The sequence below is a fragment of the Notolabrus celidotus genome, chromosome 17 (assembly GCF_009762535.1).
Source record: "Notolabrus celidotus isolate fNotCel1 chromosome 17, fNotCel1.pri, whole genome shotgun sequence".
Lineage (NCBI taxonomy): Eukaryota > Metazoa > Chordata > Actinopteri > Labriformes > Labridae > Notolabrus > Notolabrus celidotus.
Window position 1 is genome coordinate 19,864,833 of NC_048288.1, and position 26,219 is coordinate 19,891,051.

Below are 26,219 nucleotides of genomic sequence, written 5' to 3' on the forward strand. Positions count from 1 at the left end.
GGGTTTCTGGGTTTGGCCCAATGACAAAACCACAGTTTCATCCTGTTCTGAGCAGGCTCAAAGTCCAAAACGTTTCAAATGTAAGGATGGAAAATATCCACACATGCACACACTATAGCATTACATTTGCGTTGCATACAGCCACACTGAGCTGAAGTGATGGATGGATGGACTAATGAGCAAAAGTGTGCCAAAAATGATTATATAGAAGAAAATGTTAGCAGTTAAAAATGAGGGTATAAACAAAGCATGCAGAAAAGCTGCAAGTCTGAATGCATGAGCCAACTACACAGGGGAATGATTATTCCAGTCTTTTTTTTTTTCATTGCACATGTTTTTTCTGAAAAATATTGTGTTATTTCAACTTAAGTTCATTTCTAGTTAAAATATATATGATCCAAACAACAGGCAAGCAGAGTAACTTGTATTTATTGCATCCTGTCTTTGAGAAGTATTTAGATTCCCGACAAGAAAGGAACTGCCAAAGAGAAAACAGTTGTACAGAGGCTGAAGAGTTTGTCACTGTGTAAAAATAAATGCTTCACTTCAACTTATGCAGAGGCCTGAGTTTGAGAAGCACTTTTTTTTTACATCTTGGACGATTACAGCTATCAAGTTTTGTGGTGACACCCCGTAAACTTTCAATTCTAGTTTAACCTGAACCACACTGAACGCTGAGTTTTTTTTAAATTAAACTCTTTATTGCAATGTTCCCATTTGAAACTCTAAGTGCAATCCCTCTTTTTTAAAAGAATTGGTCATGTCTAAAGACCTGGGCCTCAGGAAGATGTGAAGCTTCAGAAATAATTTGGGTCTGCTACCAATTTAAAACACCAGATGCGGTACACACACAGAACAACAGCTAATGAGTTGATTTGTTAAATTTGAGCCGAATACAAAGCACGCAACAGGATGAAACACAAACATAAGTTCAAATCAGGCTTAATGTCTCTATAAACTATAATAACCCTGAAGTTCATCTGCTTTCAGCCACGTTTTCCTTGGGGCCACCTTGTAATGCACTCTGACAACAACACTTGCGACGTGGAACGGATCTCGGGAATCTGTCAGCGATTATCTTCGGCCGGTCATCCTCGTTGCGAAATAGCGAATCATTATCAGACTCATCAACTAAGCAGATGTCGACAAGCTGCTCTATAAGGGAGAGGACCTCTTTCCATTGAACAGTACATTAACACGCCATATGCATCACTCATTTCAACACACAACCTCTAAATGAGGCCTCATTTCATTACAGCTGATGAATTTATTAAATATGCGCCTTTTATGCCTTATAGCTAATCAGCTGCTCCTGCATCTAAATGTAAACAAAAGGGCTGTTGTTCTTTGTACTAAAATTAGTAACGCAAGATTAACTTCCTCATATTTTCACTGCCATATCCTATAATACACACAGAGTAATTCACGCAAAATAACTATAAAATTCATGTTATTAATCATTTGTAATGTTTTATTACCTGGCTTTCGTACTGATCTTCCGGTTGTGTAAGAAGCTTGATTCTGATTGGTCAAAACCCCTTGACAACCCCTTGACAGCGGTTATTAACATTCACTAACATGAGCAACACCAGAGTCAAACTGATCGCATGCATTCATGTCAAAACCATCCACTGAAAATAGTGATGTCACATTTAACAGGCAGATAAGAATCCATCATCATGGAACGTTAACTGACGTAGAATCAATGGGATTATTTTTTAAAAACCGTAAACATAAATCATTTAAATCAATAAAGTAATATTTTAATCAAAGTTTTGACGTTTTTGTATTTTAAGTTAGTGGCCAGATAATGTATGGTTAGCTTACTTAACGCATAACTCAAATATTCTGTTATTTCAAAAAAGCAAAAACAAATAATTTATTTTATTAGCAAATTCATGTTTAAGTGTATTTTAGGTAATTTAAACCAGAAAATAAAACAGATTCATCCTTATAACTGATTGTAGAACGGCATGAAAAGGGTTAAATTACAAACATTTGTAACAGGAAATGTATGGATATATTGGTTCCGTTTCCTGGATTGTGTGTGTCCCTGTCTCCCCTATTTCAGAGACATTTTTTCTACTAAAACCGCACTGAACTTTTTTTAGTGGCAGCTTAGTTTTCCATCATGACGTCATTGATCCACGTTCAAACGCCTCCAAAAAACCCTCCTCGTCTGAATCCCCAATGCAGGGCTTCAGACTCGGTGGATGTGTTCGTTCCGCTGAGGTGTGCAGCAGTCTCACCCTGTCGCAAAGAGCTAATTGGAGTGGCCTCATTTAGCAACACGTCAAAGGCGACGCGACAACACCGTGTCAGCGCCTCCACAAATCTCCTGCACGCTCTGAAGCTAATAGCGTGTCAGAGAGCACAACTGATGCAACGTGGGGTCACCGTGAGCTCCATGTTTCACTATAACGAACCCAGCTCCTGCACGCGGGCCTGAGGAGAGATGGATGTCCCAATCAGAGACGTTCTTAAATAAAAAAAAAAAAGACATGTGAAGTGTTACAGCTTCAGTTAGCAGCCAAAGAAGCATTTAGACTTCAAGGAAATTTAAATAAATTATTTGTGTTATGTCTTCTTTTACAACTCGATAGTTTGACATGTCGTTTATAAAGATGGATTAGTCTAATTCTGAAAGTAATAAGAGTTTGAATAATTGATAGGAACACGGTGTAATTCAGAAATTAAACAATGCATTTTTAAGATTTTGGGGAAACTATCTTCAAATTATCTTTAAAACCAACGAAATACGTATTATATTGAGCCTATTTATTTTATTCTGCTTGTTGTCTTGTGCTTATTTTTACGGCGTCTAAAATGTGCTATGAAAAATAAGTCACGTTTGGAAACATCAGAACAGCAAAAAAAGAGGGTCTTCTAATTTAGGAACAATAAGAAATAGAACAGAATTTTCCACAGGCTCTATTGTATGCAACATCTGTATGCAAACTGAGACGTTCACTCTGGGTTGGATTGCTCCATTATCCAGCAATGAATTGTTTTATAGCTGTGTATAAGCTGGGGCTTCTTGGAGGCGTTTGAGCACCACTGCATGCCAAAAAAAAAAAAAAAACGTAAGTGGCCTTGACTTGAATTTGACCTTTTTGCATTAGGACTCTTAAGCTCAGCAGATGACTGTGGGATACCATTTTTTTCTCTCTGGATATTTCACTACTTGTATCTCTTAAGTTTATAAAACTTAAAAACAGATCTCACATGTATCTCTCTTGTACATTAGTATGAAACCTAATAGTTAAACCTAACTGCAAATGTTTAGCTTATCGATTTAGTTCTCAGTGAGTGACGGCAGCTGGGCATGCAGATCAGAGTGCTGGCACAGGCATGGGCACCTCATCCATCAAGGGGGGGCACGGATTAGAGTTTTTTCCTAATCTTGGATTCAAGCTACTTCGCGTGTCAGTGGCTACGAGCTCTGGAAAAATAGTCCCAGGATAAGTTGATATAAAACATTTTACAGAGCAGGGACTTCACCGGGAAGAATGCTAATAAACTCTAAGAGAGGGGTGTATAAAATACACTTTTGCCTAAAAAAAATCTTCAATGTATTACTATTAAACTTTTAAATGTGTAAAATGATTCCAGAGACATGGGACACTATCTTCATTATTTATGTTTAGAATAACACCCTGAAGTGAAAGGCTGAACCTTCACTCTGTGTGATATTTGATGCGCAGCTAAGCTGCACACTGTCTACCTTGGTAACACAAACGTCAGGCTCGCTTTACTGGCCACAAGTGCTGGTGATAAATATTCATGATGCTGGCGCCTGCGCTTTTCCGATATCTGAGTGTTTGTCATTTCCAGACTGGAGCGTAAATACATCCAAAGTGGATGCTTTTTCCCCCTACACAACTCCTATTTGATCTGGAGTCACCGTCAACTCCACAGTTCGTCTGATAGGAGACGCCTAGCAGCCCGTCGTGGACTGTTCTCTTCACGAGCACTTTCTTTTCGTGTGTAGGTTCAGTGTAAAGCAACACGACAGAAGCGTGGAGTTGAAATTGAACAGCACTGTCGAGGTGCATGCTTTGTATTCAGCACGGTAAAGTAGCAGTTTCAGGCTGTTTTGAAGGGACAGGAAGGTTTTTGTTCAGTAAAACACGTGCTGAGGAATAAGAAAGGGAGTCGTTAATATAGCTTAAAAAAGTGAAAGTCAAATAAATTCAAACAATGTATTTCCCGCCATTTTTACCAAGGACTCATAAGCAATATTTTACATTTTAAGTGTTTCCTCGAGTTCAAAAAAGACGAACAAGCTTGAACTATCTCTACATTTGTCAATCTGCCACCAGATTTGTATTCAAATATGGCGCTTGTGTGCAAAACACCCGCCAGCTTAGAAACCACATGAGATAGTTTTAACACAACCACTTTAAACTATTTATATTTGCAGTTACATGTGAACATTTTTCTATAAAGCTGCAAAGTGACTTTCTCAAACGCGGCGTGGAGAGTTGCGTGTTTCTTTCTCTCCACAGCAGACAGACAGCTAGTGTTAAATAGAGTCGAAAAAGTCATTTTATTACCATCCTTCATTTATCTCCACATTTAATAGTCCGTGAAAAGAAAATATGAATACATTTCAATACATTTCGACAAATCATCTAAGATGGCGGGAGTCGTGGATGTTTTATTTTGGCTGGTAGCGCACACGCACGCGGACACACACACACACACACACACACACACACACACACACACACACACACACACACACACACACCTCTCTCCTCTATATGTTGTGTATATGTGTGTGTTTTTTGTACGGTTAAAATTGTAGTGCTTTATATATGCAGCTTTTTTGGTGCAGCATTTTGTGACAGAGCTGCAGACTGACACACCGTGGCTCCGTGCACACTGGCAGTGCTCACCGTGATCAGAGGCAGGCTGCTGATGTGATCTCTGCCTAATGGGCCGGTCAAGCAAGCAAGCTGCAGCCAGGAAACAATGAGGGGGCCACACTGACTCCCCAGCTCTGCCCTCAAAGTCTATGAAATCCGACAAACGGCGGAAGAGGAAAATAAATTAGATTTGAAAATTAGATTCCCGGACAAATTAAGTAAACTATTCCCGGGTTTACACCGAGGAACAACCTCCGTGATTAATCGATTTAATTTGCACATTACTGGAGGGCAAAGTGTTGGATGTTAATTTTGGATAAACAGAAGATGCAGAAAGGAGGGAGTGGATTTAACTCTTATTGACTGTCAGGGAAGTTGTCGTTTGTGTGTTTAAAACATAACCTTTAGCTTTGAATGAGCCACACACACGCACACACACACACCAACACTCACCACACAAATGTGTAAAAGCAAACACTCATAGAGGAAGAGTTTGAAAAAAATTGCAGCTAAACAGGCTATTATTTTTCAGTGGACACCTCGCTTGATGCATTAAATGCTGCAGAGTATGTAAAGTATGCTTTACTCTGCAGAAAATGCCTCGACTTTTGTGCACATTTTTATAGAAAGAACCAACCAAACGAACACCAATAATCTCGCGATGCATTATGGTATTTTTTAATCCTTTAATATAGTACGAAATGTATCCAAACATTTTTTTGTAAACTAAATTTTACATACGAGCGCATTTCTCCATAAATACCGATCATTTCTAACATGTTACCGGTTCCTTTACATGCGGATAAATATGGAAAATTGAGCTACTTTACATGTAATAATAATACTTCCTTTCAGACAAAGCAATTGACAGAGATTTTTTTTATATTTATCACGTACATAAACAGGTTGACACGGAATTTCAGGCTTCCACTACACGATTTATCGACATGACATTAAATAACAACAATGATACTGTGCTACTCAAACTGGACCTTGGACGAAAATGTTGCACTGAATAGGCTACAAAAGCACATTAATACTAAGAGTCGGTTAGGTCGACGTGTAGACTGTAGTAATACTGAATAATTCACATTTGGTTCACAACTATAACATTCTTTTCAATGAATCGCAATATTCTTAAAACCATCTCATTTTTCCATATATCTAGGGACCACATTTTCACAAATTTCCCTTAAACTGTGATATTTACAAAATAAAATATTACATTTTCCCCAATGTTGGTGAAATCCTTATGTACAAAAATTCATGGCCCGTGGATTGCATGCTGTTTTGAGATCTCTTTTTGAGCAGTCTCTCGGTAAAAATAAAGAAATATCGAGGGAAAAAAGTTAAACTTCTCGTCCTTGCCTCCTTTTGTCCATGCATTCTCTCTCTTTCATAATAACACAGCTTTTAAAAATGATCGATCGGGCCTCTCCGGGTTTCTTTCAGTCCATTTCTGTTTCACAAGTCTTTTTCATTCCAAAGCAGTTTCTCTTAAAAAAAAAATCTGCATCAGTCTTTTTTTTCCTCTCTCTTTTCAAAAATATTTACACGTACCATTCATTGAAATTTGACGTCAGCGTGCTGTGGCTGCTCGTGTGGTGCACTGCTGAGGCTGCTGGTGATATGGAGCTGCTGCTCTGGTTCTCTGTGGACGGGGACACTATGGTGGGAGGTGTGGACGACTCATACCCTGAGCTGGCCGCTGGAGACGGCTGCGGGCCCGGGTTGGTGGATTCGTGGACCTTCAGGAAACAGAAAATAAAAATTAAAAAAAAGTATCCCGCATATGCTGTTTGAGATTGTGCAAATACACTCACGAAAAGAAAATCATCAAAAACAATTAAAAGTCCAGATCTGACTGATTTGAACATCCTAAACAAAGCAGACCCCAAACATTATTACTCTCATTAAGATCTTAATCTCATTTCTCGGTTGATAGAAAAGAAAGAAAGGAGGTGTCAAGGCACATTAACTTATGTTTCTGAATTTCTTTGAAAAAAAGGCTCTAGTCTTTTCTCAATTCTGCACATTTTTCCACTGTCATTTCTGCTCTAGCAAAGCTGCAAAAAGATTTTAAGTACACTCCAATTATCACATTTTATTTTGTAAAAACAGTTAAATATTAAAAAGTAAAACCTCTTTTACCTTCATGTGTTTTCGCAGGGAGCTGGGGTGTGTGTAGGACTTGTCGCACATTTTGCACAAATAGGGCTTGTCCGACGTGTGCACGTGCATGTGTTTCTTGCGGTCGCTGCTGTTTGCAAATCGCCTGTCGCAGCCTTCAAACTCACACTTAAAGGGCTTCTCACCTAAATAAAGACACAATCATAAATACATGGTTGAACACTGGATCTCAAAATTATGTCATTTGATGCATCATTACAATTCAAGATTTGTTTTAACGCTTGAAAACTAAAAATCAACAAATTAAATGCTGACATTATTAGTTTTTAGAAAGCTTACTTGTACAAAGAAAATTAAATATGCTCGACTAATTAAAATACATGAATTAACACATTTTATCACATTAAAATGTTGATTGCAAGTTTAAAAAAAATGCATGAAATAACAAGTCTTAAAAACACATGAAATATTTTCTGTTGACAACTGCTCTGAGTGCCAGAGAAGAAACTCCAGCTGCCTGGTAAATAATAGCCCGGATCGCATGCATGCTTTGGATGAGATATTGTCACGAGATCTGTCAGTAAATTTCTCAGTTTAAGCTGCTCTTACCGGTGTGAGTCCTTTTGTGAATTTTAAGATTTTCCGATCGAGCAAACACTTTGCCACAGCCGGGGAACGGACACGGAAAGGGCTTCTCTCCGGTGTGTACTCTGATATGATTCACAAGTTTGTATTTGGCTTTGAACGGCTTCCCCTCTCGGGCGCAGTCCTCCCAGAAGCAGATGTGGTTGGTCTGCTCCGGTCCCCCCACATGCTCCACCGTAAGATGGGTGACGAGCTCGTGCATTGTGCTAAAAGTTTTGTTGCACGACTTTTTGGGGTTCGTCAGCTGCTCCGGCTCGATCCACTTGCAGATGAGCTCTTGTTTGATGGGTTGCCGCATGTATCGGAAGAAGGCCCCTGCTCCGTGGTGTGCTGCCATATTCATGTTCATGGGGCCGTAGCCGTGCAGCTGGGTGGATGCGTAGTGGTCGGACCGCGGGCTCGTAACGTGGCCGTACTGCTCGGCCCGTCCGTACATGTCCCCCGAGAAGCCCAGCCGCATCTGGCTGTTGACCACGTTGGAGGACGCATGGCTCGCGGCTTGCTCGTGGAGCCCCTGGAAGAGCAGGTGCCCCGCTGCATCTGAGTGTCCATGTGGCCCTGCGAAACTTCCGGAGGCGAACAAACTGTGCTGAGCCCCGGCGGCGTCCCCGAAACCCCGATTTCTGAAGAGAAAGTCCCTGGTGGAGTTGAACGCCGCCGTGGAGTAAGAGCCAACGTGGGTCGGGTGGTGGTGGTGTCCCAGGGCGGCTGCTGCGTAGCCGGGCGCCTGGGAGGAAAACGCCGTTTGTCCGGAGCCGATGTCGTGGGAGCTGTGGTTTATTTTGAAGGCGCCCATCCCATCCGCGAACGGATTTATCCCCAACGCCACTTCTCTCTCTGTGACTTCGCCTGTTGAGTGATGCCGCGAGGAGCCGAAAGTAGTGACTCCTATGGTGGGATACTGCGGTCCTGCGTCCAAGAGCATCTTCAGTCTAGACTCGCTGAGACGACTGAGAGCAGAAATCAAAAAATCACGCACAGATATTCTTCCTCCCTCTCTCTCTCTCTATCTCTTGGACCTCACTCGACTGAGCAAAACTCTCCAATCCACCGATTTTCTGTTTACTTTCTAAGACGCGAGGAATTCCCCTATACCGCTCATCCGATGCACGCGCGGAATCATGTATACATGCAATATTGTCTTTTGCGGTTTATCTTCCTGTGGCGCAACTTTCACCTCCTCAGTCAGGCGGTGAGCTCTAGACTGATAGTCGCAATCATTCCTGCAGATAAATGAATTGAAAAGACAACACAGTCCAGCCCTGATGAATGGGAGAGGAGGGGGGCGGTCACATGGCACAGGGGCACCGCGCTCATTGGAGGAGACCCTTTCCCCCCAATAACATCCACTCACCAAATAACAATCCACGGTGCAGGGCCCACGCTTCTATTGGCCTCTTTGCATCATCAATCCCAGATATTGTGAGATTGCTGACTGTGGATTTGGTTAAAAGGCTGAATAACAGCAAAACAAAAAAGTTGAGGATGAGAAAACAAGAAGCGGCCTTGTAGAGAGTCAAAGCACGTTTTGCAGCCACATACTGCAGTAATGGGAAGCAAATGTGTCGGATTGTCTTTGTTAACTTGGCCACATTGCATGACTGAAAGAACACTTTGGTGGTTTGATTGGTAACTTTTTGCACAATTAAAAACTCAGACATGATCTCTATCTCTGTGTGTCTGTTTGATAAAAGACTAAAACCCCAAAGTGTTGATTACCCTGACTTGATAGATACTCAAAGACAACACCACAAGAATAATTTAAGGGCTCTAATATAATTTATAGTAAATATAAGTGTACAGACAGGTCTGTTCACAAACGTTTCAAATGTGGAGCCTCATTACGCACGTCAGGTACAGGTACGCAGAGACGACTTTAACGTCTCGTTTCTCAGAACCCCGTCACTGGAAACCCCCATGTTTGATATAAAGTCTGCACAATGTCATCACTCCTTTGAAAGGCCTTTTTTTTATTAACTTATAAAAGAATCCACATAACATTTGTTTTTCACTCTGTGTTTTGCAGCTCTGCATGTCTCCCTTGAACACAGTGTTTCTGCCCACACCAGTGCAACATCTGTGCTTTGGATTTCCACATCATCATGCTCAACAGCAGCAGCCCACGTTCACAGGGGTTACCTTTAAATAAATAGGCCAGTTTTTTAGCTTGAATCCACCAGTATGCCAAATGCAATCATCACGCTTTTGCTCTGCTCGTGCATCTTACTCATTTTATTTTTTATTATTTGCAGGTCAGTGGTGCATAGCCTTGTGTGCAAAACGTTGTGGGTTGTCGAAGTTATCAAGTGGGATTTGCGGCGCTCTCTGCAGGAACCTCCGGCTGCTAGAGTTCAAAGCCACATGCACAGACGTGCCATACAAACCATTAAAATATCTTCTTGGCTACTAGGCTAGTTTCTTACAAGGCTTTCTCCAAGTCAGTCTTAAGAGACCAGGCAAAGAGGAGAGGTTTTTGGTGTTCTCAACTTAGCGAGTATACCTTGGAGTTTTTAGGTAGTTCGCTACTTTGCTTGTGAAAATGTGGAGGGACCTTCCAACAGGTGGATAACGGTAAGAAAGGCGTATTATTGAAAAAGTCAAGGTCATAAAATCAGACTTGCAACAAGTCAAAGTGAGATTTTGGTGCCACAGAAAGACTTCTTGGAGTTGTACATGACCGAGTACATTTAAAGTTTATGTGCGTAAAAATGACACTAGCATTTAATTTTATGCGCAAAAGTAAAAATGCGCTCTAATTAAAACGCCTTTGGCTGTCCAGTGATAAAATATGCTTGAGTCGTAACTGTAGCATTTAAAATGGCTACCAGGAACTATTTACGATTTTACAGTGAAAGCCACTAAGCCAAGGCAGCTACAGCAGCCCTTTTTACGAGACCTCTGCAATATTCAGCTTTTTTTCTTTTTTGTTTTAGGATTTCATACAACTGCCATGCTTTGCTTGTCTCAGAGTGTGAGTGCATGCACAACTTGGACCAGAAATAGCACTTCAAAGTTTTGCATTACGCTGGTGCTGTGATGCCTCTGAAGGCTACAGCTGTGAGCCTCATGAGCCCCATGCGCAAAGGCCATTTAATAAACATCTTTTAGATCCGTCATGTCTCAAAATATTGACTCAATTTCTAACGTGCTGGATGTGACGCTGTCAGCAGCGATTTTGACGAGTCAATTCACAGGAATAACCCAAGGGACGTAGTTTTTTTGCATTTCATTTTCTCACAGAAAACATATGAATCCACATGAATGAGAGTCATACAAGTATCCGACTATTAACATGTTTTTTTAACAACAAAACGACACACTCACCTCCTTTTATGCTAAATGGTTCTCCGAATAAGAAAGTTAAAAGTGTAAAGACGTGAAGATGAGGAAAGGCGCCTCTGGTGATTTATGTTGTTGTTTTTAAACCTTCACAAATAATTTTTTTATCACTGCAGGTATGTTATTTCACTCACTATCACATTTCATATTTGACATATAAGTCATCAACACTGTGACCTTCTTTGAGGTCACCTCACGCACTATTTTATTTTTATCCAGAAAGATTAAGCGTCCACTCAAACCATCCCCTCATAAAATCTGAAGCGTTTGGTTACACATATTGTGTTGCTATCTGCAGCTAAAGCAATTAAGTGTTATTGTAATAACTGCTAATGATGAGATAACAATTGAAGTTACATATTATAAAATCACAGGTTGTGATTTTCAGGCAAATTAGCTCAGATCTAATTTCAGACACAAAAGTGTCCAACGCGCTGGAGACTAGTTCATGTACAGTAACACTAGACATTACGCAGCATTTAATGAATACACACTAGATTTTCAGATTACTTCTATTAGTTTAAAAAGACAAAGTTCAATGAAAAATCTATCAAAACAATGAAGATTAAACAGTGAACGTAAGATAATTTACACATCAGGTTATGATCTCTAACTTGCATCTGCCTTCAAAGCATAGAAAAAAACACCACAGACTAAGTCACACACTATGAAGGATCATATTGTAGAAACCGATACTTACAGTACACACGTTTTATTTTGAACTTAAGTCTGCAACGGCACCACCTCCTGTGACCCTCGTCTGCTGCCGTCCTGGGTCTAAAGCAAAATTACCCCGGATCATAACAACAGGTCCCGTCCATTACATTTTTTTTCTCCTCGGGACAATGGCCGCAGCTCGCCCTATTCACACTCCATACACACACGGATCCCACCGAGCAGAACAGCGAGTCAACCCTGGAGAACGCGCGGAGAGGCAAACGACTCGATATGTAAATACGGGTGTTTATAAACGCGCATGTTAATCTTATGGACTCGGGACTATTCTATATTCCCACGTGGAGCTTTCCTTTGGTTTAGCTGACAAGTTTTTTCTCCGCTGACGCCGATCTTTTACGTGCGTAAAGTGGTGCGTAAAGTTATTCTTCACGCGTTGCAGGGCTAAATAAAGATATCACTGCATTATTTATGATCCTTACAACTTTTATACTGACAATCTGCATGCTCTTGCGAGGCACTCTGTGTTGTAATTGCATAATCAACGTGGGGAAATTGCTGTTTCATAGCCGCGCAGCTTTTGTTCGCTGCGACAAAAGAGATCGACTGTATATCTGGATCAACTTTTTGGGACTTTTATTGTACAATAACCTTTGCATAACAACTATTTTTCTCAAGCGTTGCCTGAGGCACTGCGCAAGCGCACTGGCTGCTCGCTGTCACTAAGACATTTTTCTTCACGTTGGAAACTGTCACTGGTGACGTCAATCACCGGGCTCTGACCAATTAGAGCGCAGGGTGATTGTTTAGCTCCACGGGCTGCAGCGCCTACCATGAATCTCTATTCAGTATCAAAGCGTCCTGCTGCTGCCTCTCAAGCGAATGGGATTCCATGTAGTCTGCAGATAGTCTTAACTTTATAAAGTCTTTTTTTCTTTATTTTTCATTGCGATTAAAATATATTTGTCATCATCATTATTATTTTGCCTGCTGTCAAGTTATTCTAAAATTAGGAAGTAATGAGCGTGGATGCACTGGGAAGCCCCGTGATGGACCCTACGTTTTCCAAACGGAACACGGCGCTGAGATTAGTTGACTTGGCAGGGGCTCACCACCATCACCATCATCACCACCATACCCCTCAGAGCGTGACAGGCTTCCCGGGGTTCAGCAGCCATCCACACTCAATGGCTCACTCGCACCCTGGGGAGATTACTGCGGAACCCCGCCTGGGGCCGAGTCCATTCGGGCCAGAACACATGGGGCACTCCGCGGCCCTCAAAATCAGCCCAGCCCATCATTATCCCCACCACCATCACCACCACCACAATCATCATATGGCAGGCCACAGTGAAGTGGTCTCCAGTCAAACGGGAGCTTTTGGCCCGGTTCAGGCGACATCCGTGCCCTATTCTATGTCTCACACGGCCCAGGCTCTATCCGCAGGTAGGGATTTCCTCATCCGGAGAGATCTGACAGCTCAAGCCATGCCAGTACTGACCGACCAGACTGCTGGTTCAGCCTCTCACCACGGAATGTTTGTCTCAACAACAGGTAGCTATCCCGGACACTATGGTCACCACACTGACGCTGGGAACCATACCCTCTTCTCCGGACTCCATCACGACCAGTCTTCTAGCGGATCACCGGGTGGCCAAGCGCTGAATGGACAAATAAGGTTAGGACTACCTGGAGAAATGTACGTTAGGTCTGATCACTTGAGTCAAGTGGCAAGCTCCAGGGCTGATCCGTTCTCCGCCTCGCCGTTGCATGGCTACGGTGGACTGAATCTGAACATGAATCTGAGCGCTCACCACCACCACCACCACGGAGCCGGTGCGTTTTTCCGCTACATGAGGCAGCCGATAAAGCAAGAGCTCATCTGCAAGTGGCTGGAGCCGGAGCACTCGCCGAAGAAACTTTGCTCTAAAACTTACAGCACCATGCACGAGCTCGTAACGCATGTGACGGTGGAGCACGTCGGAGGACCCGAGCAGGCGAACCATATCTGTTTTTGGGAAGAGTGTCCGAGGGAAGGCAAACCATTTAAAGCCAAGTACAAACTTGTAAATCACATTCGAGTGCACACCGGGGAGAAACCGTTTCCATGCCCGTTCCCTGGCTGTGGGAAAGTGTTTGCAAGATCAGAGAATCTAAAGATCCACAAAAGGACGCACACAGGTCAGTAAATACATTTTCATTTCTGGAAATGTTGCAGAAAATGTATTTGACGTGAAAATAGTGTAAAATGAGCAAACTGCGTATTTAAATCCACATACAGCTTTTGCATGATATTCTAATGTGTAGGGAGGATTTGCTAATTTTTCTGCCTTTTTTTGCAGCTTTAATTTCACGATCTCTACCTAAACGCATGAAAAATCCCCTCTTATGGGTAATTAATCAGTGTGTGCTGCGCGCAACAGCCACTGCATGGCCACCTGTTTGTTGTGAGTTGCACCAGCATACTCGCAAGTTTTACAAAAGGTCGAGCTTGCTTGGGGATTATGGTACAGCTCACTCAAGCGTTTGACGGTTCAACCTCTTGTTTGCACCACAGCACAAAAGAGTGAGGCCCACGTCAGGTTGTGTGCATGTATCTTTTTGCACGATAGAGATGCTGGCTGCAAAAGTAGAAAGGTGCATCACGTTTAGTGTGTGATGATCATGCTCTTCTATATTTTTCTCTTCCTGCCACTTGTAGGAATGCTTATAAGCTGTTTATCCACGTTTCTTTATTTAACTCAGTTATAATTTAAATAGAAAGAGAGTGATTTGTTGTACTGTGACATTTAAAGTTGCGAAAAAGTGAGCATTTTTTATTAGAAATGTGTTTAAAACCTTATGTTAACTGTATTTACAACAGATGCATATGACAGTACTATAATAGAGATGCATTTGTTATGATCGCCCTTAAAGCAACAGGTTTACAAGTGCACACAGGCGAGAAGAACTCACCAACAGGTTGGCAGAGCAGCCTGTCTCCATAGAATGACTGACGTGTGTACAATGCGCCTCTGATTTAACTTTAAAAACATATAATGACACAATATGGCTGCTTGCCTCTGTGACCCAGTGACGTGCAGCTTCGCTGAGGAGGGAGGAAAAAAAAGGGGGCCTCAAAATGTCGAGTCACACTTGTAAATGAACACAATGATTACATTCCTGTTTCTGTGGTGGCTGCATAGCACACTCCCCCCTCTGCTCCATTTCTGCGCCCTATGTTTTATTCATATCATTTGCTCACATTACCTAAGTACAAATCTGTTAAATTATTTCTGTGTGTTGGCTCCCAAGGGGCCTGCTCTTTGGTATCATGTTTAAAACCTATCCGAAAGTGTGCTTATGACTGGGGCTGCCCCTGGGGTCTGTTCCTCGACGCTTTCTTGTACTACACTAATATCCCTGATTGGCTCTCTCAACCCAACAGCTGAAGGTCAAATTGATATTCAACCCGCAAGTGTAATTAGACAGAGGCAATTACGTATTCTCAAAAGCTTTAATCGGAGGAGAAAAATCAGCACTGGATGATTTCCGTGTAATTTATTCAGATTGTCTTTTTTTTCCTTTTTGCCTTGTCATAATCAGGTAGAAATACTTGTTATTGGGACGCAGAGTGAGAAGCATTTGCATGGCTTTAGATGGCAGACACAGGCTGTGTTGTGGTGCACCGTGGGTGCAGGCTGGCTACTTTCATTTATCATTATTTACAGTTGGTTTTAGGCCTGCTACGTCTATGCTCGTAGCTTGTCTGTTTTGACGTATGCCTTGATGCATGCAGACGCCAGGTATAGACCCAGGACAGTAGGGGTTCAGGCCTCCTGTTTACACCACACTGAGGCGCGTGGCAGGTCTGTCCAAACAGGGAAACTTTGGAAAGTGCAAGCAGAGGGGGGAAGTGTGTATACTGTTACCAACAACAATAAATATATAGAAGTGAGAAAAATAAATGATCACATTTTCTTTAACTGTAGCTGATTCTATTTAGATTTCAAAATGTGTATTATCATTAGCTGATTTTTCAATCTAAATCAGGGGTTGCTAGAAAATGTTTAATTTTTATGGTTCTCGTTTATACAAAAAAAAGAAAGAAATACGATTAAAAAAAAACCCCAATCACATGACATATTTTGAGGTGAACGTCGAATGTCAATTTTACAGCATTTAATATAATGACTTCTGTTTCATTGTGTCATCATCCTTGTTGACAGGTGAGAAGCCCTTCAAATGTGAGTTTGACGGCTGTGACAGACGCTTCGCCAACAGCAGCGACCGGAAAAAGCACTCCCACGTCCACACCAGTGATAAGCCCTACAACTGCAAAGTGCGAGGCTGCGATAAGTCCTACACACACCCCAGCTCCCTGAGGAAACACATGAAGGTGCACTGCAAGTCTCCCCCTCCAAGCTCGGGCTACGAGTCCTCCACCCCGTCCCTGGTCTCCCCCTCCTCAGACTTGGGCCGGGAGCCAGGGGCCTCCTCGGTGCTATCGGAGCCGGTGGGAGCCTCCTCCCAGCCCGCCAATTTAAGCGAGTGGTACGTGTGCCACAGTTCAGGTGCCAGCGGAGCTCAGACACCGCCAAGCGGACCCTCCACACCCGACCCAGCAGATGAGCCACCGTACAGAAACCCAGAACCAAGGGACGCGTTTTAACCCACTCAGACTCGGTGCCAGTGGTGACAGAACACATTTTCAAAAGCTCAACTATTAAAAATGGTTTGGCTTTGGTGCCTAAATATGCCTGTGCAAGGCCCACTGGTCCCCCTTTTTTTGGATGAGCCACCAAACAGACACCCAGAGCCAGGAGACGCATTTTAAAACCACATTGGAGGGAAAATGTGTAAACCTTAAAGACGTGCTAATTTCCAGGCACAATAAAAAGAATATATTTTGAAACCTCAGCGATTAAAATGCTTGGCCCAGTGCCTATAACGGCCCACTGGATCACTTGTGGGGAGAGTCATGTAAATCCGTCATAGACTATGTGGTACTTTATTGTAGGCTAGGCATGTTGGTGTCAAATTATTTTGTAAATTACGAGTTTTGACTTCGATATGTTTTTATTTATTTTTCAATCTGATCTCGAAGGATTTTTGTATTATCGAACCAAAGTGCATGTTTCAATTAGGGCAAAAGTGTACATTTGTAAATTTTGTAACTTTGGATGTGTTGATGTTTTGTAAGGATCTGTCTCAGAGCGGTTTCTTACTGCGTTTCTTCATGTTTACAGCCTTTTTGTTTCCCATGTGTGCAGAGGCTAAACAACTTAAACAGTTTCATAAGCCTGCAGTATTTGATATACGAACGTGAAATTATGATAAATGTTTTATCAAAGTGGGCATTTTGTGATTTTGTATCATTGTCGTCAATATATATATATTTTCTTTTTGAATATTTGAAAACGAGCGGCACTCAAAATGCGTACCGAACTGCCTTGTAATTTGTGAGTATTTTGAATAAATCTTGTATGACGAAAGTGAAACTCTGCTGGGCCATTCACGTTCCTAGAAGCATTTTTTTGTAAACTGGAAATAATTTTATGCGGAATTTGTTTATAAGTCTGTATTTTAAAATTACCTCTCCATCACAAACATTTCTCCACAGAAAGCCTGTAAACTAGCTCCAGCAAAAAAGTCGTCATAGATAAAATTGCAAAAAATCAAAGAAGTTCAAAGTTCTGAAACATTCTCCAAATACCCTTTAACATTTTATTTCACCATTTTTCCCCCCCTTTGGCTTCACATGAGGGCAACTTGAATTGTGTAAAGTCTTACTTTCTAAGCTGAGCTTTGTTCTGATGTGCGCTGAGTTTGATGAAGGACTACAATATTCTGATCCAGACTTCAAAGGGCATTTGGTACAAAGAGCCATTTTTTCACGACGGTGAATCCTCATGGTGAATTAAGATTTCTATAGCAATAGCCAAGTCAAACTCAAATGATATGGGGCCAAGTCCGTGGACTCAAAAGCCTGCTCTAAAGAATGTAATATTTGCTTCCCATGGGGTCGGAAACGGTAATCTATGTCCTTTATGTTGCAGACGAGGGCAGTATAAAGAAGAAAAATATATTCTTTTGCTCTGGGTCTACTTTACGACAATCAAAGGAGAAGCCGCCAAACGCAGTTGTCCCACAACATAATAGACTTGCATTGCAAGAGAGCCGTGCTGCTCAAAAGACGCTTTTAATCATATTTTAGGCTCCATGCATGAGATATGTAAAACCATAATGATAACTGCACATGCTTATAATAGTCGTGTAAATGAATTGTTTCAGCCTTGAACATTTACTGAGAACTTTTTTTTTTTTTTGGTGAAAGAAAGGAGAAACGTGTCAAATGAAGTTAGAAATGATTGAAAACAAGCAGCCAAAGAGCTCAGTAGTTGTTCTGGGAAAGTTTATCCTGAAGGGTAATTTTACTCCGGCCTTGACTGAAGCAGAAGTGGGTGGAAACATCATTGCAACAACTCCCTCTTTATAGAGTTTGTTTAAGTGCATGGCAGTTAAGAGACTCAGTTAAAAGAAAAGAACTAACGACAAACAGAAGAATATGATGCTTCTTCTGGAGAAAGAGTGAATAAAAAGAAAAGGGGCAGAAAAACAAGATAGTTGGATCTCAATTGAAAGCGGGGGTCTTTGAAGTGGAAGTTGATATCAGAGGGATTCTTCTAGGTCGTCTGAACGACGTTGATGACACGGAAAGCCTTTTGTCACCGATTTGTTGGGCTCCTCTCTATTGGGCTCCTCTCTATTGGGCCGTCTAAAGCTTTTAGTTCCAGTCGTCAAAACGGACAAGAACTAACTGAGTCACGTTAAAACATTTTCCATTCAGCAGCTGGAAGTGAAGGATAGGCGACTTTTAAAGGGTTGTTTCGGTAGGAAAAGAGGCGACTATTAAAACAATTCTGTAAATGTTTTTTTAGCTCCATTTTAGAGAAAGATCAAAAAGAAACAACCCTGGGTTCATTATGAAGACAGGGAAGAAGGGAATAAAACCATGCAGAGGTGCTGCAGGGCTGTGCATGTCTGCTCTGCAATAGTTCACTGACCTTTAATAATTTACGACTGAGCAAATATAAACATCCTCAATGTCTTCAGCCAGAAATGAAGCTGCAGGTTCTGGAAGGTAGATGATCCGAAGTGGACCCAAAGAGTGTGAAGTGAACATGAATGCTTGGAGATACAAAAAAAAAAAAACATGACAAATGTTATGCTTGTTGTGAAAGTTAAATTCCCCGCGTGCAGTCACTGGATACAGGCTACAGCTGGCAGTTTTTTAACTGCGCGCGAGGAGTCTTTAACAACTGATCCTGTTGGGTTCACTCATCGGGGCTTCCCACCTTCAGCTGAGTGACAACCTCTGATCTGATATCAGCTACGGGGTCAACGATCAAGAATCGCTGTGTGCGAGCGCGCGTGTGCACGTGTGTGAGAGAGAGAGGGAGGAAGGAAAGAGCCTCACAAATGCCAAGACTCAAAGGGGAAACGGATAGCAGTTATCAAACTGTGTCATTCTGCAACGCAATGGTTGCATGCAGCAGTTATAGAAAGTGTACCCGAGGGATTCTAATGAATATAGCATCTTTTAAGAACTGTTAGAAAATCGAGTTGAATAGTTGTCACAGAGATTGTCCAACGCAGCTTAAAGGTCAAAGTGTCTAATAAGTAGTTCAAAGTAAACTGCTGCAGAATGCATACACAAGAATTAAACACATCCACATTAATTATTGGAAAAACATTAAATAATAATAGTTATAATTGGAAGGTTTAAAACTTCCTGAATGCATCAATAAAAGAAAATGAATCCAAGGCCCTCTCAATACCACTGCTGCATCCTCAGGCTCATTTGAGTGTGAAATATCATTTCTTTGTAAAATAAAGGAGGCGGTAATCCTACTTCCGGAAACTGTCCGGCATTATTGAACAAAACCCTTTTAATAGGGGGATTAGCAGTCTAGGAGTAAAAGCCTCTCACTCACCCCCCCCCCCCCCCCCCCCCCCCCTTTTTTTTTCTCCTTCCTCCACGCCCACCCCACGCTCCAACACCGCCATCAGCACCTCCAACACCAACCAGGTCATAATTATCAGGAACGAAGTGGCCGAAATTGGCATGGCAGATAAAGAGAAAGGAAGAGAGACAGGTGCAATAGACTCATCAGAATCAGACTGACTGAGCAGGGGAGAGTTGTTATAAAAGACTGAGTAATGTGGGAACACTGGTAGAAAAACTATGCTTGGATAATACAGTTGTTTTTAATGTAAATACATTAATAATTGCATTTTTAAAGGGGTCACGGATCTCAAAAAACACTATTTATTGTGTATAACTTCTCCCTTTTAAATATGGGTTTAGGTTATATAAAGTGTTTTTTCACATTAAAGGAGCATTCCACTTTTTTTCTTTGAGTATGATCGAGTGTGCAGAATTGAGGTCAGAAGGCAAACCCACAAGTTAAATGCTACAATAAAAGCCTGTCGTGAATATTGAATATTTTACTCTGATAACTCCCAAGGATAGTTACCAAGGGAGATTTAGAAGATCACGTGGTTTTGATGTATACGCTACCACGAGCTTCCTTCCTAAAGATTTATGACTACCTTTACAGCTAGATTAACTGTATTCCGCATATAAAAAGGTGTGCACGCGGAGTTAAGGCAGGTTTAGGGCTCCACCCCTGCGGTAGCTTTTGTATAGCAGGCAAACCTCACATAAGTCACTATCCGGACAACCTGGAGGGAGAAATCTGGGCCAATAAGAACGTATAGACGACCCCCACTGCACAGGTTTTAGGATTACCGTCATGCACAGATTTCAGGAAACGAAGTTATTTTACTTTCGTGTAGATGAGCGGACTCCCTCCAAAGCGAATCAACCCCCTAGTTGCTTATATATAGGCCTGAACACGGATTTCTAACAGCCTCGACATTAAATGGCAGATTGTGCCACATACTTCACACCTGCACTCTGAATAGCAGCCCTCTTTCAGTGTATGATACGCCTGTTGGTCTTGCTCTCAATGCAGCTGCATGGATGAATCAACGCGCTGCGTATTCAGTCTCTTTTGATCTGACGTCTTCTCTTATTTGATCTCGCGCGCTCTGTACTCACGTCTGTCATAGTTAGCACGAGCTGTGATGACTTCCTTGATCAATGTGTTATCATATATGCATAGAGACTTGTTGCCTAGAAAACATATAGATACAAATATTGTGGGAGTTCATTCAGATAAAATGCGTAAATACGTGCGTGAAGAGGGGTAAATATGGGTAAATTAAAAACGTGCAATTCTTTTGGCAGCAGCGCAGTGTAAACAGTAATCTGATGGCGTATTATTCTTCTGCTCATTTCCGTTTGAGATGTTACAGGCCTGTGAGTCATCTTTTTAAATACTTTCATTATTTCAAATACAGACCAAACACAAAGTAGATTTTTGACGTTTTTAAAACGAATAAAATCGCAAATATTAAGAAATAAGATACTCGAAGGCATACAAAGTGGGCTATAAATCGAGTAGAACGTTCTGAATTTAAGGACCCACTCCCGGGAGAACAAGTCGATCTCTCCCAGAGAAATTCACTGTTTCCTTGAAATTTTATCTGTCTATGACCTTTCCGTGATCTGTGACAGTGTTTGGTGAAACTAATATCGTATAAAAGTAGCAGTCATGGCGAACAGGTGTGTTAGGGTGTCGTACAAATTCGACAATAACATTAAACTCTAGCAAAGACAAAAGATCCAGAGGCCTTGTCCTTCAAGTTTTAGAAGGCAAAATGTGATTTAAGAAGTTATGATATATATATTTAAATAAGTACAATAACCATTTCCCTGCTCTGCACATGAAGTGGTTCACAAACAAGGAAATGGACCGTTTTAGGACACAAAACCCTCCTACTGATTTAGCCAGAGCCATAATGGCAAAAGTGCGTTCATACAGTCGATAAAGAGACAGTATATCATCATATATCAAAGTAACACAGAGTATTAGGGGATGCAAATGCTGCCAGCAATATGAATCATTGGTTTATCTGCACTATTTCACACGTCAGATGGGAAATATGTTCCAAACAGACAGGCGGATGCACAGTTTGAGAAAAACCATAATGCACGTGATCAGTGTAGCAGTATCGAAGACTTTGGGTCATTTCGCCATCTCCCGCAGGAAAACACATTACGCCTCCCATATTTACATACTCTTTAATATTTGTCAAACATTCATAAATTACAAACTAATGAAATGTTCGACGGTCCTTGGAGATCAAGCTAATGAAGACATAGACTTTTGCTTTTGACACATCTTTGTTAGGTTTAATACCATTCTCTTCCTCTCACGCTCTATTAACTATTATTATACTTATGTCAGGCCACCGCTGACACGTTACGACACCAGGATCACCTGCTGGAGGTGGGCACGCCATGGGATATCAATGGCCTCCATCTATAACGACACAAGCATTGTATAGATAAAAGAAGTGTTAAACGTTAGTGGGATTATTTTTGTTGGGGAAAAAAAGTTTTCCATCAGAGTTACACTGCAAAAAAATAAATTAAATAAAAATAACATAAGCAATAAAGATTCTCTTTTTTAAGGGACAAAGGGTGTTATTTTCCCATCGTGTTATTTGAAGCCAGTTTGAAAAAAAAAAAGAATTATTTTAATATATTTGAATTAAAAAAATAAAAGAAATATCCGCAGTATGAAAAATAAATGAACATTTTAAAAAAAGATTTAGAAAAATTGACAAATTAAACCTCATCCCTGAAATACATTTTCCAACTACCTTATAAAAGAAATAGAATTTCAACAATTATTGATTTTTTTTTATGAAAGGATTTTCTTTTTACAGTGCACTCAGCTTGTGTGACCACTACAATGTCAAGAGGCTCTTGGAGATCTAAACCTGCGTAGAAAGAGAGGAAGAGGAGGGGTAGATATTAATTATAGAAGAGTGTCGACAGTGTATAGTTAATTTCCACCCAGGCCAACCTTGATTTATTTATTCATTCGTTCATATTATTCCCCTCTTCGACCCAACATTCTCTAAAGCTGCAAAGCCCAGCACTCTCAAAAGCTATACGTTAATCAAAACGACATAGGAACTTGAAATACTTTGAAATTCAATGAATGGGAGGTTATATTGTCAGCGCAACAATATAGATCCTTGGAGACGTGTTTATTTGACAGAGCAAATCCCTTGTGTGTCAAGGTTGTCATATTCCCCTCAATGTCCAATGCAAATGCCGCGGCATAATCAGATGCAGCAGCATGACGCGTTTATTACTTTGTCAATCATTTTCCTGCGACAGTATTGAAACAAAGCGAGCCCACGTCCGGTAATAGAATTAAAGAAAACCCTTTCAGCGGCAGGCGATTTCACTTTGACGCGTAAACCATATGTAGACTAGAGCCTCTGTAAGATAGGTCAGAGGGTCTTTATCTGTCAGAGAAAACTTCCTTTATTTCTACAGCAGCTGTATATTAATTATAACACATTTTTACGCAATATTTCCCATTTAAAACTCTTATTTTGGAGGGTCCTCAAACCACATAAGAGAATTACAGGCACTTGATTTTGTGCAAAAATAAAAGCACAAAGCAGGACTTTTTCTTTTCGAATTATTCCTTCTTTGGCGCAGAGGACGCTATGTGAGGCTTATCCTCCTTGTCCATGAGTTAATTCATCAAAAGAAGGAGAAAAAAAAAAACTTTCAATACGATTTTTTTCTTGGTTTCAATAATAAGCCAACCACTGTGACATTCTTTGAGCCCAGACTATCTTCATAATACTGATTTGTGTAGCCTAGGAAACTACTCAGACCAGTGCAGAAGCGAGCCCAAAGGATTTTTTGACCATTTAATACTCCAAAATTCACCATAAAGGATGGATAAAACCCACTACTATTGTAATAGAGCAACATTTTCCGTGTCATATTTCTAGGAATAGATATGCTAAAAATATAAGCATAAGCAGTGCAGGAGCAAGCAAGGTAAGTGTCGTTTTCCCCTTTATATTGTTGCAGTCTATAGTGAAAAAAAAACGCACATGCGTGAATGATACTCGAGAGTGTGTTAAGAGCTGTCAGGAAATCAACCTCAGAGTCCTCACCCAACGTTAAGGCTGTCTAATTTCTCGGCATAATTAACTTTATGCTCAAAATCAATTGTTTCCTGTACACAGCCAGGGTCCAGGACTGCAAGCAGTGAGAGGCCTATTTGAGCATGTGAGAAAGCAGGAAGCAGCTCTACCTGCCACTCATTAAGCCCACAAAAACTCAATACAAAGAGGGGGGAAGAAGGATTAGACCTGCTCGTTATACCTGCCGCGCAATTAACACTACTTATTCTTTTAATCCCTCTGTTCTAGGAATAATTGAACTTGCAATAATAATAACACAAAAAAACACGCACGACAAAATGCCTAAATAGTAGAGAATGTAGATTTCTTTCAGCGTGATAATTGGAATAATACTAATTTGTGTTTTTATTGTGTCTGAATTTTGGTTGTGTTTCCCTCCTTTTTGTGTGTGTGTCTCTGTTGAGGAGAATCTAATTTTTTGACAATGAATTTTTGTTCCTCTTATTTCCCCCAAAAATCAGTCGTGAATCTTCCTCTTCCTCCTCCTCCTCGTCCTCCTCCTGCTCCTTAAAGCGGGTAATCGTCACATCCCCCTTTTAGAAACGGAGGTAGCTGCAACTCTTTGTCCCCGTTGTGTTGTAGGTGAATCGGAGCACACTTGAACTGAAAGAGGACTTGACCTTTGCCTTTATGTTTTCCCCCCAATGTTTGTCTAAATCACAATTGTCTTTTGTGCGGGGACATGCGCTGCAGTGACACGTCCTATTGAGCGGATGGATGTTCGCATGTCGGACGGAGTGGAGAGGACGGGAATGACTCATAGGTGTTTGGAAACTTTTGGGGGTCACCCACTGACGGAAAAACCGGCAAACATAGAAGAGTGTAGAAAACTGGCGAGGTTTCGAAAAGAGAAACTCTAAAAACGCCAAAAGTGTCTAAAAAGACCGATTCTAGTTTTCACAGGTGATTAATTTCTTCCCCGTCAAGTCAGTAAACGCATATGACTTATATTTTAGGTCTAAACTTGTTACCACTAGTTTCACCTCAGAAGTTCATCTCTGCATGCTGGACACACGGGTCAGTGGAGCTCTCGGAGGTGGGACTCCTCGTGCCTTTATTTCCCTAAGTGTAAGGCAAATTACAACCGTGTAACTAAAGACAATTACAAAATAAAATAATTAAATATTCTTTAAATGTATATGAAAAGAAATAATGCGTATTTAAAAGCAACAAAATAACATCAGGAATATTAAGATAATTCACCCTTGTGTTAGGACAGTTTTGTTAGAATTAACATTAAAGGTGCAATCCGTCATTTTTGAACATTTTCATAATTTAGTTCTGACTTTTTGGGTGGTTAAGGAGGATAAGAGCTCCACATATGTGTGTTATAATAAACTAGAAATGCAAAAGTAACTTATTTATTCAGTCACAAATCATGCATGAAAGTATATCTAAAGTTTTTTTTTTTCTCCAGTTTTTAAATAATTAGTCAAAATCCTGGTGCCAAATATATACCCACATATGTTTTAAATTTTAGTGTCCAGATTTAACCCTATAATGTGATTAAACTGTGTAAGAAATATTGCCCCAAATCCTTCAATAAATCAGCCAAAGGGAGAATTACATGCACACAGATGTATAGCATCACTGAGGGAGTTATTCTGATGCTCCCTCTCACAGCTTATAGTGGCTCTGACCCTCCTTCCAGCAGGCTTTTGACACACTGTAACACTCTCGTTGTCAATTCTCACAGTATCTTTATTTCTATGTAGCACTTACTCTCAGCACTCACTCAGTAAACTGCAGGAAAGTTGCTTGGGAACGATAGAAATACTAACGGAGCCAGTAAACGACTGCTGTTTATGACAGGAGGGACATGATTGCGTCGCTCGCAGCCTATAGGGGAGCAGGAATGTGTTCATTTATCACGAGTGGCAGCGTGTGTGAGATGACATGGGCGACAGAGACAGCAGAGCCCCTTTTTCTTCATCATAAAGCTTCATTAAATGACTCTATATGATGATAATTATGCTGCTGAGTGTTGGAGGTGCAGCCATTTTCTCCATCAGTGTTCATTCTGGGGATGATTTTTTCACATGTGCAAAGATTGTGTAGGATAATTATGTAAAATTGAAGTACATGTGATGGTACCTTGTGTCTTTGACATCCTGAGATGTCAGAGTATAAGAGGCATTCAAACTGTTGGGTGAATCAACATTGTTGGATTTATAAGGATGGATAAATTGTCTTGCACCAGCTGCATTGAAATGCATTCTTTCTTTATTTGTATTCTGCATATTTACACTAACACATTTCAGATCTATTCTAAGAGTTACCAACAGTGAGAGGTGGTTGAAATATGCAAAATACGGTCCTTGATCCTTCAAAATAAGCGACAGCAATGTTGTGGAACTCACACCTTTAAGCTTTGCTCTTTTTTGGGTGTTCAGAGTGATAATCACCTAGTTTATTGAAGTGGATTTA

At 41.0% G+C, this 26,219-nt stretch overlaps 2 protein-coding genes across 4 annotated transcripts in view; one reads left to right on the forward strand and one right to left on the reverse strand.

Moving 5' to 3' along the window:
* The window catches only part of zic4 (zic family member 4), a 137,741-nt gene extending 120,601 nt beyond the window's left edge, over nt 1-17,140 (forward strand). The window contains exons 1-3 of one of the 3 annotated variants that reach the window (XM_034706782.1): nt 12,005-13,106; nt 13,215-13,841; nt 15,869-17,140. In XM_034706782.1, coding sequence (XP_034562673.1) covers nt 12,680-13,106; nt 13,215-13,841; nt 15,869-16,311 — 1,497 coding nt within the window. In that variant the 5' untranslated portion in view covers nt 12,005-12,679 and the 3' untranslated portion in view covers nt 16,312-17,140. Of the gene's footprint in view, nt 1-12,002; nt 13,842-15,868 lie in introns of those variants that run through there. The other 2 variants (XM_034706781.1, XR_004634567.1) reach the window with 2 other exon arrangements.
* Nucleotides 5,629-8,697, reverse strand: zic1 (zic family member 1 (odd-paired homolog, Drosophila)). Its single transcript, XM_034706783.1, has 3 exons — nt 7,611-8,697; nt 7,023-7,186; nt 5,629-6,619 (listed from the first exon to the last, which is right to left on the reverse strand). Exons 1-3 carry the CDS (start codon nt 8,569-8,571, stop codon nt 6,422-6,424), a joined length of 1,323 nt encoding a protein of 440 aa, XP_034562674.1. The 5' UTR covers nt 8,572-8,697; the 3' UTR covers nt 5,629-6,421.
* Nucleotides 17,141-26,219: the final 9,079 nt, after the last annotated feature.